At 40.6% G+C, this 16858-nt stretch overlaps 1 protein-coding gene across 5 annotated transcripts in view; it reads right to left on the bottom strand.

Moving 5' to 3' along the window:
• The window catches only part of ATAD2B (ATPase family AAA domain containing 2B), a 173394-nt gene extending 156949 nt beyond the window's left edge, over positions 1–16445 (bottom strand). For all 5 annotated transcript variants that reach the window (XM_029938225.1, XM_029938224.1, XM_029938226.1 and 2 more), the window contains exon 1: positions 16138–16445. In XM_029938225.1, coding sequence (XP_029794085.1) covers positions 16138–16353 — 216 coding nt within the window. In that variant the 5' untranslated portion in view covers positions 16354–16445. The remainder of the gene's footprint in view (positions 1–16137) is intronic.
• Between the last annotated feature and the right edge of the window lie 413 nt (positions 16446–16858).

The raw sequence follows: 16858 nt of genomic DNA, 5'->3' as shown, positions 1-16858 counted from the left end.
AGGAACTGTTAGGAGAAAAAAGGAAGGTTCAGAGTCAAAAAAAAGTTTGGAAACAATGAGGTTCAAGGTCCTTTGCTGAAGGACTTATAAGAAGAGTCTTATTTAATATGTTAAAATGCACTATAAACATCTAAATATGGAGAGCAGTATAGAACACTTCACAAACTTGATGGAACTCTTTTTTCCTGGAGTATCTACAGGTCCTGAAGTTTTACAAACATACTCTGGGAATAAGTAGTACACACTTACTGAATTAAAGACAACATAGTAAAATATCTGAAGTCTACTCATTTTTTAAGTAATTTGGGTTACTACATAACTCTTTAAATATCAACTCAATAATTTTTTTAATGTTTATTTTTGAGAGAGAGAGAGAGCATGAGCATGAACAAGGGAGGGGCAGAGAGAGGGGGAGACACAGAATGTGAAGCAGGCTCCAGGCTCTGAGCTGTCAGCCCAGATCCTGACACAGGGCTCTCAAACTCACGAACCGTGAAATCATGACCTGAGCTGAAGTCGGACGCTCAGCCAACTGAGCCACCCAGGCGCCCCTGAATATCAATTTAAATGAGTTTGTAGGTTTATTTATTGTCCATCCTCTCATATTCTACCAGTTTTTTTCAGCTCTATTCAGGAGGGTCTCTCAAAGCGATATCCACACACTAACTGAATCAGATTTCACATTAAAGAAATATAACCTGCTAAAGTAGAATATCTGGAGTTGGAATATTTTTAATGAGGGCCTCCAAATGATTCTTAGTATCCAAAAGTTTAAGAACTTCTCCCATATAGTACAGTTTAAGTATATGAGGCACATCATTCTAACTGCTGCACTATTCTGTATTTTTCTTATTATGGTAGGGTTTCAATCTTGACTTGCCTCTATGACAGAGACCTCAGAATAAGTAACATAAAAAGCTCCTTCCCTCCAAAAAAAAAAAAAAAAAAAAAACCCTAGGGATTTAAACAAAACAAATAACCAAAATGTAAATACATGCCAAATAATTACATCACCATTTAATTAACATCAAGCTTTGGGAAAGCTTTTACCTACAAACTTGATGATACTAACAGTTCACCTTTAATAAGATGATCATAATGCTCAACCTTAATTTTTTCATCTTCAAAGCATTTTACTAGTTAATTATACCCTAACCTTTTGAGGGAAGGCGTTGCCAGTTTCAGGAAAAAGATACTTATGAGAGATTATGCAATCTACCCACAGTCATTTAGCAATGTGTGTCAGAGTGATTATAATCCATGAGTAAGAAAGGCATCTCAGACTGAGGGAATAATTTCATTTAACAAACATTAATGGAGGACTCTACTGTGCGGGTAAGACTTGGAGGACAATGATAAAAAAAGTTTAAGACCTATTTTAACTCAATACAAAATATGCTGGGTTGACAGTCACAATGACATATAGCGTATGACAGGGAGTACTACAACAGAAGTACACAATTCTCTGAAACCAAAAACAAAAAATGGTAACTGCCAATAGATATGAACAAAGATATAAATGATGTGAGCTTTATTTTGTAAAAACATAATAACATAACAATGGCCAGGGGACTATGATTCAATGAGATAACTTCCAAGAGAAGCACAATAATCGCGCTCGCTTCGGCAGATCACCCAGGGAAGTGTAACAGTAAATGCCAAACGCTACGGAAAATAAAACTACAATGAAAAGATAAAGTCCTTCCCACCTAACTGGGAATTGTAAGCCTAAAAAGAGTTAAATGTTTCCAGTTAGCAAAAATCGTTTTCTCCCCGAGTCTTAGAGGCTCTTAAGCCGTGCTCATCAGCTACTACAAATACTGGCAACTATTCTACCACAAATCTCCTAAAACTAGGCAAACGAACTTGAGAATAATAAAGCAGAGAACTCATGCTGCTTTACTTTTTAGGTAAAACTTTCTGCCCAGATCGAAATTTGTCAGAAATCTAGAATCTAGGATCTTAATGTAAAGACAAAAAGAATATATCCAAGTATAGCATGAAAAGAATGAGACAGTCAAGGAAATAAGTGAATTAGCAGACCATGAGATTAATTCAAGCCTTGATGATGGCCTCATGGAGAATTGTGAAAGCAGAAAATAAACTGATTCCAGAAAGCAGAGTAACTGAGGAATTAGTGACACCAGTATTCAAGTAAACACAATGTAACTGCAGGTTAGTAAAAAGCGGTTGCTATATTTTTTTAGTGAGTGTGGGGAGAAGCCAGAAGACAGATGTTAAAGGAAAAAGTGTAATGCTGAACTCTAATTTCAAAAGTTAAGTTTAGAATTCTAGCCAGAAATCAGGAGAGGTCTATGAGCCTGTGGGAAATGCAGCCCTAAGACAGAGTGAGGTGAGGACGAGGGGGTAGATATAAAATGGCAGTAAAAGGATCACAGATAATATACACAATGAAAAAAACAGAGGTTAGAAGTAAAAATCTTAAAAAATGCCTACATTCAAGGAATGAGCAGACAGGATCTTGCATAAACAGGAGAAAAATATAGTCTCTTACTAAAACAGAGGAGCAGGGGAGCACCTGGGTGGCTTAGTCAAGAGTTGAGTGGCCAACTCCTGATTTTGGCCAGGTCATGATCCCAGGGTCGTGGGATCAAGCCCCACATCTAGCTCCACGCTGAACTTCTGAAGCCAGCTTGGGATTCTCTCTCTCTCTCTCCCATGCTCAGGCCTGCGTGCTCTCTCTCTCTCGCTCATGCGTGCTCTCTCTCTCTCTCTCTCTCTCAAATAAAAAAATAAAATAAAAATAAAACACAGGGGAGTGGAAACTTGTTCCAAAACAACTGAATGGAAGAAAAGCTGATAAAACTGTGGGTTGGTAATTAGAAGGTCACTAATGGGGCGCCTGGGTGACTCAGTCGGTCAAGTCTCTGACTCTCGATTTCGCTGAAGACATCATGGTCTGATGGTTTGAGAGCTGGAGCCTCACTTGGGGCTCTGCACTGACAATGCAGAACCTGCTTGGGATTCTCTCTCCCTCTCTCTCTGCCCCTCCTCTGTTCCCAAATGCACATGTGCGTGCGCTCGTTCTCTCTCTCTCTCTCTCTCTCAAAATAAACAAACATGAAAAAAAAACCAAGGTCACTATAACTTCTGACAAGGCAACTTCTGTGACATGCCGGGTGGTAATCGCTAGGTGGAGAACTGAGTACACAGTGAGAAAGTACAAGGGAAAACTACAGAGCTACAAGTAAGTGTCACAGTGAAGAAAGGAGAGACAATAAAGAGGTTACAAAGTCAAAGATGTCAGGGGAAATTTTTATTTTATTTAAATGCCCCCTTTATTTTTTTTCTCAAGTATATTCTACTCCCAACATGGGGCTCGAACTCATGACCTCAAGATCAAGAATCACAGGTTCTACCAACTGACCCAGCCCGGTACCCCAAGAATTTTTTTCTTTTTTTTTTTTTTTTGAGATTTATTTATGTATTTTTGAGATAGAGAGAGAAACCATGACTGGAAAAGGGGCAGAGAGAGAGGGAATGAGAGAGAATCCCAAGCAGGCTCCACACTGTCAGTGCAGAACCCAATGTGGAGCTCAAAACCAGGAACCATGTGTGAGATTATGACCTGAGCTGAAGTCATCCATTTAACCAACTGAACCTCTTAGGCACCCCAAGAATTTTATTTAAAAAAAATTTTTTTAATGTTTTTATTTATTTTTGAGAGACAGAGAGAGACAGCACGAGCAGGGGAGGGTCAGAGAGAGAGGGAGACACAGAATCTGAAGCAGGCTCCAGGCTCTGAGCTAGCCGTCAGCACAGAGCCTGACACGGGGCTCGAACCCACAAACTGTGAGATCATGACCTGAGCCGAAGCCGGATGCTTAACCGACTGAGCCACCCAGGCGCCCCAAGAATTTTATTTTTAAAAAAGACAGAATGACCTGGGTGGCTCCGTCAGGAAAGCACCCAACTCCTGATCTCAGCTCTGGTCTTCATCTCAGGATCCTTCACGTCCCCCAGGGCCCACCCCCCTGGGCTCCAAGCTGTGCATGAAGACTACTTAAATGGAAAAAAAAAAATTTTTTAAGATAAGATGACCTGGTTTCTTCCAAATAGAAGGAAACAGAAGAGAAGAAAATAAAATTTAAAGAGCAAGATAACTGATGAGAAAAAGACCCTCAAAGAGACAAAACATAAACAAAATAAGAACATTATCACCTAGGTTATAACAGAAAATGTATGAGTACAATCAATCTTTTCCAGTTCCTTTCATAAGACATTCTTTTTTCCTACCTTTTTAAAAAATAAGTACGCCTGCTTTCATAAGAAAGCTTAGAATGCGTTCAATTTCTTTTTCCTTCAGCAGTTCCCATGACTGCGGAAAACAAAACACACACTGCTATCTATTTGCTTAGGGCCAATAACTATTCTACAAACTCTGCAAACTTCAGGCACACAAAAGGTCCTACCTTTTCCTCAAGCATCCCAAAAGCAATGGCTTACTAGTTTAACATTTCTAAACAAGAATGAATATGTGAAAGAATATACAGACAAGGGGCGCCTGGGTGGCTCAGTCGGTTAAGCCTCCGGCTTCGGCTCAGGTCAGATCTCACGTTCGTGGGTTCGAGCCCCGCATCGGGCTCTGTGCTGACCGCTAGCTCAGAGCCTGGAGCCTGCTTCCAGTTCTGTGTCTCCTTCTCTCTCTGCCCCTCCCCCTCTCATGCTCTGTCTCTCTCAGTATCAAAAATAAATAAAAAACAAAAAAAAAAAAACAAAAAAATATATATACAGACAAAATATATAAAAGTGAACTGAGAAACTGTAAGAATAACAAAAACAATCTATTATAAGTTATAATGCATTTTTCTCCCTAGAAGATAATTTTCAATCGGAAAATAATACCTTGTACTTAAAATGAGAAAGAGACATGGGCACAGAAAAATGCCACAAAACTTAAATATTGGACAGGACCAGTCTTCTGTTGCAGCACTACCACTGTAATTAAAAACTACCATTTCCCTCATAAGACTGTTTAGAAGAACAAGGTGAGGTAGTAGAAGTAACAAATATTAAACCTACAGCCTGACAGTGGATACAGTCTGAAGTCAGGATACTTGCTTGGCTTTCTGGGATTAATATAATTCCATAAGCTTATTAAATTCTCTTTAGTGATTGGTTCCTTTCCACAAACAAAATTTATTAAACATCTATTATTGTGTTAGATACTAAAGATACTAGAAGATGAGACAGTGTCTGCCCTTCAAGAAAGTTAAAGCCTGGGGCACCTGGATGGCTCAGTCGGTTGAGCGTCCGGCTTCAGCTCAGGTCATGATCTCACGGTTCGTGGGTTCGGGCCCCACGTCGGGCTCTGTGCTGACAGCTAGCTCAGAGCCTGGAGCCTGCTTCAGATTCTGTGTCTCCCTCTCTCTCTGACCCTCCCATGCTCTTGCTGTCTCTCTCTAAAATAAATTTTAAAACATAAAAAATTTTAAAAAAAGAAGATTAAAGCGTAACTCCCTAACTTTGCCAGTAAAAGGTGTCTAAGAAGAGTGTTGAGAATATTGGGGAGTGTGTGCATATTGATTTTAGCCTGTTTAGGGGACAATGTAAAAAAAAAAAACCTGTAACAATTTAAAATACATACACCTTTAACCCAGTAATTCCACTTCACCTTAGAAGTATTTTTCTGCGACATTTTTTATAGTATTAAAAACATGGAGGGGCACATGGGTGGCTCAGTCTGTTGAGCCTGAGTCCCCAGCTTGCGCCATGCATGATCTCATGGTTCATTCGGGAGTAAGGGCCCCACATCGGCCTCTCTGCTGTCAGTGCAGACAAGAGTCTGCTGACTTTTATCAAGCAACGTCAAGACTTTATCCCAACAAATGGGCCACTTTACACATAGGCAACAGGGGTCAGTTGAATGAAGACCAAGTAACACAAGTAGCTGTCAGTTTCTTGTTTACTCAAGTACCTATGAGTAAATTTCTCCAGCATACCATCAAAAGTGCTTAAAAATTATCAATTTAGGGACAAAATTTTTCTAGGCGTCAACATCTGAATATTTCCATAAGAAATGAAAAGAGAGAGCAGTAATTTTTTTAAGTTTATTTATTTTGAGAGAGAGAGAGCGCGAGCACATGTGAGCAAGGAAGGGACAGAGGGAGAGGTAAAGAGAATCGCAAGTACGCTCCACACTGTCGGCACAGAGCTGACAGCTCAAACCTAGAAACCCTATGAGATCCTGACCAACGCTGAAACCAAGAGTCAGACACTTAACCAACTGGGCCGCCTAGATGACCAGAGAGGTTACTATTATTTGAAGAAATGATCATTTTAAATTATCATTAAGAAATGATAAACTGGGGAGCTCAGAAGAACATGAACTCATGATCTCGGGGTCATGAGTTGGAGCCCCACATTGGGGGTAGAGATTACTTAAAAATAAACTAATTAACTAAAATAAAATAAAATGACATGACAAACTGACCTCAATCTAAAATAGATAAAAGACCACAAACTAAAAGAGCTAATATTGCCAAAAAAGGGTAAAGGAAAAACCCATGCCTAAAATTAGCAAAATGTATGAACAAAGACCTAAAAAAGCAAACAAAACAAAACCTATAAGCCTCAAAAGAGAAAAAAATACCTACAAAGAATCAGACCAATATCAAACTTCAAAAGTAACACTAGATACAAGATGACAATAAAGTCATATTCTTTAAGTATTACACACACAATTTTACATCCAGCCAATTTTTTATTTAAATGAAAGAACATAATGAAAATATTTTCAGCCATGAAATGCCCCAGAAAGTTTGTCACAAAAAGTTCCAAACTGAAAATATTCTTGGAGGAAGTACTCACAAAGAAGAGAAATAAAGATGAAGACTAAAAAGCAAGATAATCAGGAGCACCTGGGTGGTTTAGTCAGTTAGGCAACCAACTCTTGACCTTAGCTCAGGTCTTGATCTCAGGTTGTAGTTCAAGCCCCACACCGGGCTCCACACTGGGTGTGGAGACTACTTATAAAACAGGGAAAAAAAGGCAATCAAATTGGTACTTTTGAAAAATTTATTGTTACTGGAAAAAAAATCCAAATTAAAGAAAAAGAAAAAGTACTTATGTCCATAAAAATATCAGAACTAAAATTCTAGACAATACAGCATAGGAAGGAGATGGAATATGATACGAGTACGTTAAATAGTATGTGGTTTTAAAGAAAAAACCACAAAACTCAATAAACAGAAATGTAGGTTTTATAAGCAATAAAACACACACACATCAGCACAGAATATTTAACTTTAAAATCAATAGAAGAGATGTGGCACCTGCGTGGCTCAGTCGGTTACTCTCCTCAGGTCCCGATCTTGACTTTGCCTCAGGTCACAACCTCATTCGCTGACAGTGCAGAGCCTGCTTGGGATTCCCTTCCTCTCTGCCCCTCTCCTGCGCACGCACTCTCTCTCTCTCTCTCTCTCTCTCTCTCAAAACTCAGTAAGTGGGACGCCTGGGTGGCTCAGTCAGTTGAGCGTCCGGCTTCGGCTCAGGTCATGATCTCATGATTTGTGGGTTTGAGCTCCCATGTTGGGCTCTGTGCTGACAGCTTAGAGCCTGGAGCAAGTAAACATTTTAAATAAATAAATAAATAAAATCAAAAGAGGGGCACCTGGCTGGCTCGGTCAGTGGAGCATGCAACGCTTGATCATGAGGTGATTGGTTCAAGCCCCATGTTGGGTGTAGAGCTTACTTAAAATAAGTATATATAATACATATATTTTATATATATGTACATACGTAATACATATATGGGGGTGCCTAGGTAATTCAGTTGGTTAGGTCTCTGACTTTGGCTCAGGTCATCAGTCTGTGGGTTCAAGCCCTGCATTGGGCTCTGCACTGGCAGTGCAAAGCCTGCTTGGGATTCTCATTCTCTCCCTCGGGCTCTCCCTCTCTCCCTCTCTACTTCCTTCCCCACTTGCACTCTATATCTCTCTCTCAAATAAATAAACTTAAAAAATTAAAATACACATATATATGTGCGCACATGCACACACACACATACACACATAGGGGTACCTGGGTGGCTCAGTTGGACGTCTGACTCTGGGTTTTCAGCTCAGGTCATGGTCCTGTGTTCATAGGTTCAAGCCCTGCATCGGACTCCACACTGACAGTGAGGAGCCAGCTTAGGATCCTCTCTCTCTGTCCCTCCCCTGCACACAAGCACACACGCTCGCTCGCGCTCTCTCTCTCTCTCTCTCTCTCTCTCTCTCTGTCTCAAAATAAAAATACCTTACATATATATACACATATATACACACACACACACAAATATACACACCAGGATTTGAATAAAAAGTTAGGTAGAATCTTAACATGGGGCAAGAGATTTGAGTACCCACACTATAATATTTCCCATTTCCTAATGTTTTCCATCATATATATTTTTCTACAGCAAATAAAAATATGCATTTTTCTTAAGCAAAGAACATTTACCAAAACTGACACTATATTAGGTCACAAGAAAAGCATCTAATTCCACAAAAGAAATACAGACTAGGTTATGTGAGTGATGTTCCTTGCTCTTAGACTTATTACAAAGGTGTCAGTTCTCTGTAAATTACTCTTGGAATTCAAATAATTTCCTAGTTAAAATTCTAGCTGGATGTTTTGAGGAATTCCATAATCATAACTGGAAATGTTTATGAAAATAATGAAGATCCTCGAAAATCTAAGTCAACTTAGAAAATAACAAAGAGAGGGGCACCTGCGTGGCAAGGTCGGTTGAAAATAACAAAGAAAAGGAACTTATCTTTTAGAATATTAAGATATATTCCTAAACCACAGTCATAAAAACAGTATGGTACTGACACAAGAACAAACAGGCCAACAAAAAGAATAAAGATATCAGAGGAGAACATACACAGAACTTAGCATATTAGCAAGTAGCACTAGAAAGGATAGGTTGTCTAGAATGATATAAATCAAAGATCTAAATGGGAAAAATTAAGTGTATATAAAGGGTCATAATGTAAACAGGATCCCTTACTATGACGCAAAGAAGGCTAAAAGCCACTGATCACCGATACTTCTGGAGAACAAGAAAAGTTAACTTCAGCAGAAAACAGATACATGGGCAAAAAATATTAACAGCATTTTAGAGATAAAGAAATCAAAAAATATAAAAAGTTATTCATAAGATTAGTAATCAAAGGAAGCAATTAAAAACGTAGGTATCACTAAGTACTGGTAGGGGTCTGGGGATATAGGAACTCCTATACTACTCCTAGAAGAAGAGACCAGAGCAGCAAATCTGAATATTTCAGTACATGTATATTATATTCCACTCCTGGGAATCTCAAAGAAATTCCTACACCAAGTCCTCAAGGGACACTGTATAAGGAAGTTAATCACAGCATATAACATAGAAAGACTGCACTGCACAACTCCAGGGGGCACCATTCACATAGACTGTAGTGTGAATGGTACCTCCTTGACTTTTGGCAACATGGCAGCACTGTAACACTGAACCAGAGACAAAAATGCTTGCCCATAATGCACTTACATTTTAATGTAAGGTGCATCATAAGGATTGATTGATTGAATGCAAAAACAAAGGAGTAAGCAAGCCTCACTACCAAAAGTCAGGTTGAATGACCTCCAAGTTCTTATCTCGCAAGATCTGAGAACATATCATTTTATGGTTATGTGAAGCACCCATGCTTCAAAGATCCTAATTTGGGTCCTAGAATACAAACACTAATAATGCTAAATGTGTTTAATTTACTAGTATGTATCATTATTTAATAAATATGTCATATAACATCTTTTCAAGATGTTTTAAAGCATGAAACATTTTTTTCAAAGGGAAAACACTTACATACCCCCAAAGTAGATTCTCAGAGCATGAAAGAAACTGTACAGGCTGCCTGATGGTTCCATCGTTTAAGCATTCAACTTTGGCTCAGGTCAAGATCTCATGGTTGTGACTTCAAGACCCAGGTTGGGCTCTGTGCTGACAGGGCAGAGCCTACTTGGGATTCTCTCTCTGTCTCTCTGCCCCTCGCTTGCTCTCATGCACATGCTCTTTCTCCCTCTCTCAAAAGTAAATAAGTGAACATTTTTTTAAAGAAAGAAAAAGTGTACATACTGATAAATATTACCAAGCACAGTGGAAAGATGGCAGCATAAGTACACCTCTACTATAGGCGACCACAATGCCCTAGACTTACTCTGCAGGGATTTTTTCCCCCCAAGTCATCTTTACAATGTTGCAAAATAATCTCTGAACAACATGTCGGCTCTTCTTCTTACAACCATCCCCTGAAATAAGGTAGCAAACAATTACTGAAAATTGCTATCCCATATTTCACATCCCTTTAGGCTGCTATTCCCACTTTCAGTCCCAGTGCAACCCTAGGCACAACTCCCTAACCCTAACCCTAATCCTAACCATCTGTGTATACTGTCTATACACAGTAGAGTATTTCCTGACTGTACAATAGCTGCCTTCTTTCTTTTTCAGATATCTATAGAAACTAGTGATTGAACAGCAACAAAAAGTAGTGATAAATACAGATGAGACCATAAAATATAAAAGTGGAGAAGAAAGAACTGGATTTAAATATTAAATCTACTTTTTATCTACTTATTTTTACTTATTACCTATTTGGTCTTCTAAAGGTCACCTCTCTGACAACCCATTTGTACCTGTAAAATGGGAGTACCATCACCTGCCTTACAGGGCTGCAGGCATTAAACACCTGCATGGGATGCTAACTAAACCTTCGTTTACTCCTCCTTGGGCTACCACCAATGGGCAGAAGAGCAAAATGCAACAAGAGCTAAAGTAAAGATTGGCAATGTGAAAATACTTTAAAATGAGACATACTTTGCATTCATTCATTCAGAAGTCATTTACTGAGCACGATGTCTGGGAGGCAATATTGTAGGCCCTCAGGATACACCTGTAAATATGGCGATCTGTCTTTAAAGAACACCAAAGATTTCTACTCAAAACAATGAGTAAAGGGGCACCTGGGTGGCTCAGTCAGGTAAGCATCAGACTTCATGCAGTTCAGGTCACAGTTTGTGAGGAGGAGCCCCGCATCAGACTCTGTGCTGACAGCTCAGAGCCTGGAGCCTGCTTTGGATTCTGCTTTGGAGCCCTCTTCTCTCTGATCACCACCTCTATCCCCCTTCCCCCTGCTTGTGCTCACCCGCAGGCTCGCTCTCTCTCTCTCAAAAATAAATAAGAACAAAACATTAAAAATTTTTAAAAAACTGAGTAAAATATCAGAACTCATCCCATGAAATATGTTATTCATGTAGCCCCTTCCTTGAACTGACTTGCCTTGTTAATAATTTCTTATACGTATACTATGTGCATACTTAAACTCCTAAAGGTAGGGGCTGTGTTTTTTTTTTTAATCTCTATTATCAAAGTCCAGTCATTATTATTTTCACAAAATAGATTTTCCCCTTAACAAGGTAATCACTCATTAACAGCTATTTATTAAGCATCTTCTATGCACCAGATGCTGCACTAGGCTCTGGGGATACAGCAGTTGAGGGAAAATAAAATTTAGTGCCTACCTGCATGGACCTTACAGCCTACTCTACTAGAAGAGTCTAGAGGAGAATTTTTTTTTGTTTTCATGTATGGTAAACAAACATTTTAAGTATGACTTTTTCCCTTTGTACTTTCATAGAACTATTTATCCAAAAATCCCAAATGCCTTTTACTCAATAACTCATTTTTCACAAAATCCGCCCCCAGCAGGGAGGCATAACAAATATAAAATATTCCCAATACAAGACCAAAATCTCAAATATCAAGAAATCAACCCAGTAATGCACACAAATGAAACTTCATTGTGTATATCTGAAAAGAAATGCCAAATAGACAATTCAAAGTAACACAGCACTTTTCTGAAGTGGATCCTTGAAGAGATGGGATCACTCTCCATTCAGCAAAGTCACTGGTCTGGTCCTTAGATCTCCTAACAAACAGTAATCCTATCACCTGTCCAGCTGGTTTCCAGAGGCTAGAGGTTTATCCATAATTAGGTATTCAAGAGACAAGCACTGAAGGACCTATCAAAGAATGGTTACAAAGACTACTTGCCAGGGAAAAGTGCTTAAGAAATAAACCAAAAAGGGTGGAGGGCCCACCTGGGTGGTTCAGCCGGTTAGGTGTCTGACTTCGGTTCAGGTCATGATCTCATTGCTAAGTGGGTTCAAGCCCCGCGTCAGGCTCTGATTCTGTGTCTTTCTCTCTGTTCCTCCCCCGCTCACACTCTCTCAAAAATGAAAAAATGTTACAAAATAAAATTAAATAAAAATAAAGCGTTTAAAAAAAAGAAATTAACATCATTCACTTTTACAAGTGTTGTAAATTTCATGTAAGACCTTGAAAACTGCAAGTTTGGGCACCTAGTTACTCATGCGATTGAGCATTCGACTTTAGCTCAGGTCATGAGCTCACAGTTCACGGGGTTCCAGCCCATGTCGGGCTTTGCACTGACAGCACAGAGCCTGCTTCAGATTCTGTCTCTCACTCTCCACCCCTACCCCACTTGCGCTTTCTCTCTCTCTAAAATAAACATTTAAAAAACAATTTTCAACTTAAAGTTTGAATATCTAGATTGCAGAAATGATCAGTAATTGAATTTTTGCATTTTCAATTCATTACCACAGATAATCCTATGAGCTCCACAGCTATTCTGATTCAAAGCTGTGAAGGGATATTGTTTACCACATTACTCAAGATGCCCACAAATACATTTGTGTATCTATGTATATATATGTCCATAATACACATAAGGGAAAACTTGCTCTCCTCTGAAAAACTTGTATTTTTCCCTACTTATCTCAGAGTTACATATTAGATACATTATTACATTTTGCTCTCAGACTTCTTTTCCATGTTTAATCATCAACTTCAGCCACTCTGCTTGTATTATGTCCGTAAATGCATGGGTGTTGGAAAAGAATAAGTACAGGGTGATAAAGGAACATACTACAGAAGGACCCAGAGTTTTTTAATTATGATAAGGCAAATTTACCCATAAAGTTACTCAAAATACTTATTTTGGCCCTCTCAACTAAGATGTGGACTCAGAGAGTAGAATATAAACTTCTCAGAAAGCATAAAAAGCTAGTGATGAAGCCAAAAGCAAAAAGGCCTAAAAAAAAAAAAAGCTGAAATATTTTTCAAAAACTGCTTTCCAAGTTTGTGAATACAATTACTAGTTTGCTGAGAGTGACTCTTTGGTGGAGCAAACAAATGCTAATTACTGATCATCAGATTAACTGACCTAAAAGAGGTCAAACTTTAAACATACTAAACAAAAAAGCCAGGAATGAGAGCAATTACAACTAACTGCATAGCACAAGTCAGCTTGACATTTAAAAAGTGCGGGTTCAAGAAAATCATTCCAATAACCTACTTGGGAGACAGGCAAACTATACACACAGCTCAGGTCCTATGGCTTTGTAAAGCAAATGAAATATACACAGCCCATGAAATCTAAAAAGAGGGATGTCTGGGTGGCTCAGTCAGTTGAGGGTCTAATACTGATTTGGGTCCAGGTCATGATCCCAGGGTTGTGGGATTGCACCGCAAATCAAGGCTCTACACTAAGCGTGTGTCTGCTTGGGATTAGCTCTCTCCTGCCCCTCTCCCCTGTTTGTGCACTTGCTCTCAAGAAAGAAAGGAAAGGAAGAAAGGAAGAAAGAAAGGAAGAAAGAACGAACGAACGAACTAAAAAGAATCCTGGGGGGCAGAGAGAGGGAAGATTAACATCAAGTGTAAAGAACACAACACAAAAGTAAAAAAAGGAGAATCTCCTCAGTTATGTATCTTATAAAGAGGAATATGTTTCTTCTTACAAAAATAAGGGTGTCCTAAAGCAACAGCATGAACAACTTCATTTTCCATCAAGTAAGTCTTCACAGATCCTAGCAAATGTCTAAAACTCCAAAGACATAGAGAGTGGCCTTAAATACACTAGAAAAGAATACTAATTTCTTATAATTCATAAAACCAACTTGAGAGGAAGAGTTTACCAGACTCAAATTAACCCATTTTAGAAATATACAGCAAAGAAAAATACACAGATTTGTCCATAAGCTTATGGACATAAGCTTAACAAATTCAGAATTATAACTTATCCTCTTTTTAAAAACCAATCATAATATAGAATGAGTAAATCCCTTAAATTGCTCAGAGAAAGCCATTAGATCATTCTATCCCCTACTATAGCCAGACAAGTCTTCTTCAAACTGAAAAACAAACATTTTAAAGTAAACCTTCATTAGCCTATTATTTATGACCTTTTAAAAGGTTCTAAAAGGATCCTTGAAACAAGTTTCATTAGCATCCTTCTAGAAAAAGCTCTAATATCTTTCACTCCTCCAGCAATTTAAAAGCTACCAAATGTTCATTTCTACATTAGATTATTGATTCCTTGCCTTTTAACATCTCCATAACAGCTGCTTGACAAATTACTTCACCTTATTCCTCAGGGGATAAGGACAGCATGATATCCATGAATTCCAAAATGGGACCACAAACTGATCAGTGACAGACGAACTAATTGCTTCAGATGAATTAGACACTGCTCTACTAGATATTCATACCATTATGTTACAATTAAATGCTTACACTCTAAACATTTCATTTATACTTAGGTGTAGAGAACAGACCTTCCTAAATAAAATAGGAATTTATTTTTATTTTAAAATACATGTTAGCTTCAGAAAGTCAGTAAGCCTGTACACATTTGGAATCCTCTCTACAAAAAGCCAAAGTTTCCAGAAAAATTATTCTGGTTTTGCACAACTTTCAGATCCAGCTTTCTTATTTTAACCTAAGAGATCTGTTAGCCGCCAAACAGTCTACTAACAGGACAGTTTTGACTTTTCAAACATACAATTAAATACATTTCAGTAAAATGTATCTGTTGTAATTGCTACAATTAATTCTGATTAGTGTCCAACGGTATGATACAGAGAAAAAGCACACACAAACCATAATCTTGTAGACCCCATAGAAAATTAAATATTGCTTCCCTCCCACAAGAATAACAAAATGGTGTGAATTTAAAGGAGCACTCTAAATGAATGGCAGTTCCCAGCCAAATTACTCTTGGTAAATTAGCCTCTTGTTAGACAGAAGCAATACTCTTCTGAATTCTGAACCAATCTTGTAATACAAACTTACCAAGTCCCTTAAAGTGTTAAGACAAGTGCTAGCTTGGAGTTTTATACTATAATGAAATTTCAAGATCTTTCAACCACTTTTTAAATAAAAAACTAAATCGCCAGCCTTCTTCAAATGTCATGTTTGCAACAGTGTGACAACCATGGTGTTAATACACCTTTCGGTAAACTCTTCCCATAACAAAAACGCACACATCCAAGGAACCAGACAATTTGGAAATGGTGCCTACACTATCCAAAACATTCGACGTGCCCCTTCCGTGACTGGAAAGCTCTACTAGAAGGCTCTACTAGGTCCCTACTAGAACCCTGGTTAGCTAGCTGGCTGACTCTGCAGCTACAAAATCATGCTTGATCTCTCCTGCCTGGAGAGGCGATAGCGTTGATTTTGTTTTTAAAGTTGGTGTCAGAGTAGCTACAAACTTTTTTCAGCATCCCTGCCTGGCTGCCAACTGGAGCTCTCCGTTCACTTCCTCACCAACTTGAACCACCCCCAAACAGTTTGAGAGTAAGCTGGAGTTAGACACCGGCAGGAGCTGACACACTTAGACACTTACAAGAAGGGTTTGACACCGCAGAAAACTTTCACTTCTCTTCTCCCAGCCCTTCCACCCGGGGACTCCGGCCTTTCGCTCTTGCTCCCCTAGAATTCCCCTCTACGGCAGGGCAAGGACACGGAAGCCAGACTGTTCTAATGTCCCTCTAAAGACCCCCCCGGAGCCCTCTCCCCCCGACTCCAGTCCTGTTCTTCACACAAAAGAACCAGAGCAGCAAAGCTATCGCAGTCCTACCTAACCGGTGCCATCCTTCACCGCACCCGCAGACCCGGTCCCCAGCCGCCCAAGCGTCTCCACTGGAGGCTTCCTGCCCTAACCCGGCCAGACAAAGCCCCCGCGGCCGGGCCGGCACTCGCAAGCCTCCGGACTCGGGCCGCCGCGCTCTTACCCGGGCCTCTTCCAGAGCGACGCCGGCGCCACCGCTTCCCCCGGCCTTGGCGCCGGGGCAGCTGGCAGCGCGGGTCTTGGAGGAGCGGGTCCGAGAGGAGATGAAATGGCTGCTGCCTCCGGTCGCCCCAGGCTCTGCTCCGGCCCCAGGCCCAGGCCCGGGCCCAGGCGACTTGGACCCGAGAAGACGCAGAGAGCTCTTCCGGGTGTTCACCATGGTCCAGCCAGGAGGACGGGGTCCACACAGCGCCCGCCGCGCCTGGGAGAGCCGAGGAAGGCCGGCCCGCCGGCCGGGCAATCAGGGCCAGTGGAGCCGGGCCGGGAGAGACGAGCCGGCCCGGACTCTGCGGAGCGCAGACGAGGACAGGCGAGAGTAGGGCAGACGAAGAGAAGTAGGCGTGAGAAGGCAGAAAGCGGGAGGCGGGAGCGATGCACCAGGCCGACAGCTCAGACCCTCCACCGGCTTCGCCCTGCTCAGCGGGAGCCGAGCGGAGCCGCCATTTCTGCCCCTTTCTCTCTCGTTCTCGCTCTTGAGCTCCGTGCGTCAGGGAACCAGCGCCGCAGGGCCGACGAGACCGCTTCCGGCCGTGGCCGCTGCGGGGCGCTGCAGGGCCGGCCAGCCCTTCTCCTGTTGGCTCCCCCACCCTCCCTTCGCCCCTCTAGTAGGCCCCGCCCAGCGCGCGGCGTCAGCGTTCGGGGGTGGGGGAGAAGGGACGCTCTGG

This window comes from Suricata suricatta, chromosome 4 (genome assembly GCF_006229205.1).
Source record: "Suricata suricatta isolate VVHF042 chromosome 4, meerkat_22Aug2017_6uvM2_HiC, whole genome shotgun sequence".
NCBI classification, from domain to species: domain Eukaryota; kingdom Metazoa; phylum Chordata; class Mammalia; order Carnivora; family Herpestidae; genus Suricata; species Suricata suricatta.
The sequence above is the reverse complement of the archived record's forward strand: the minus strand, read 5'-3'. Positions and strand labels throughout refer to the sequence as shown.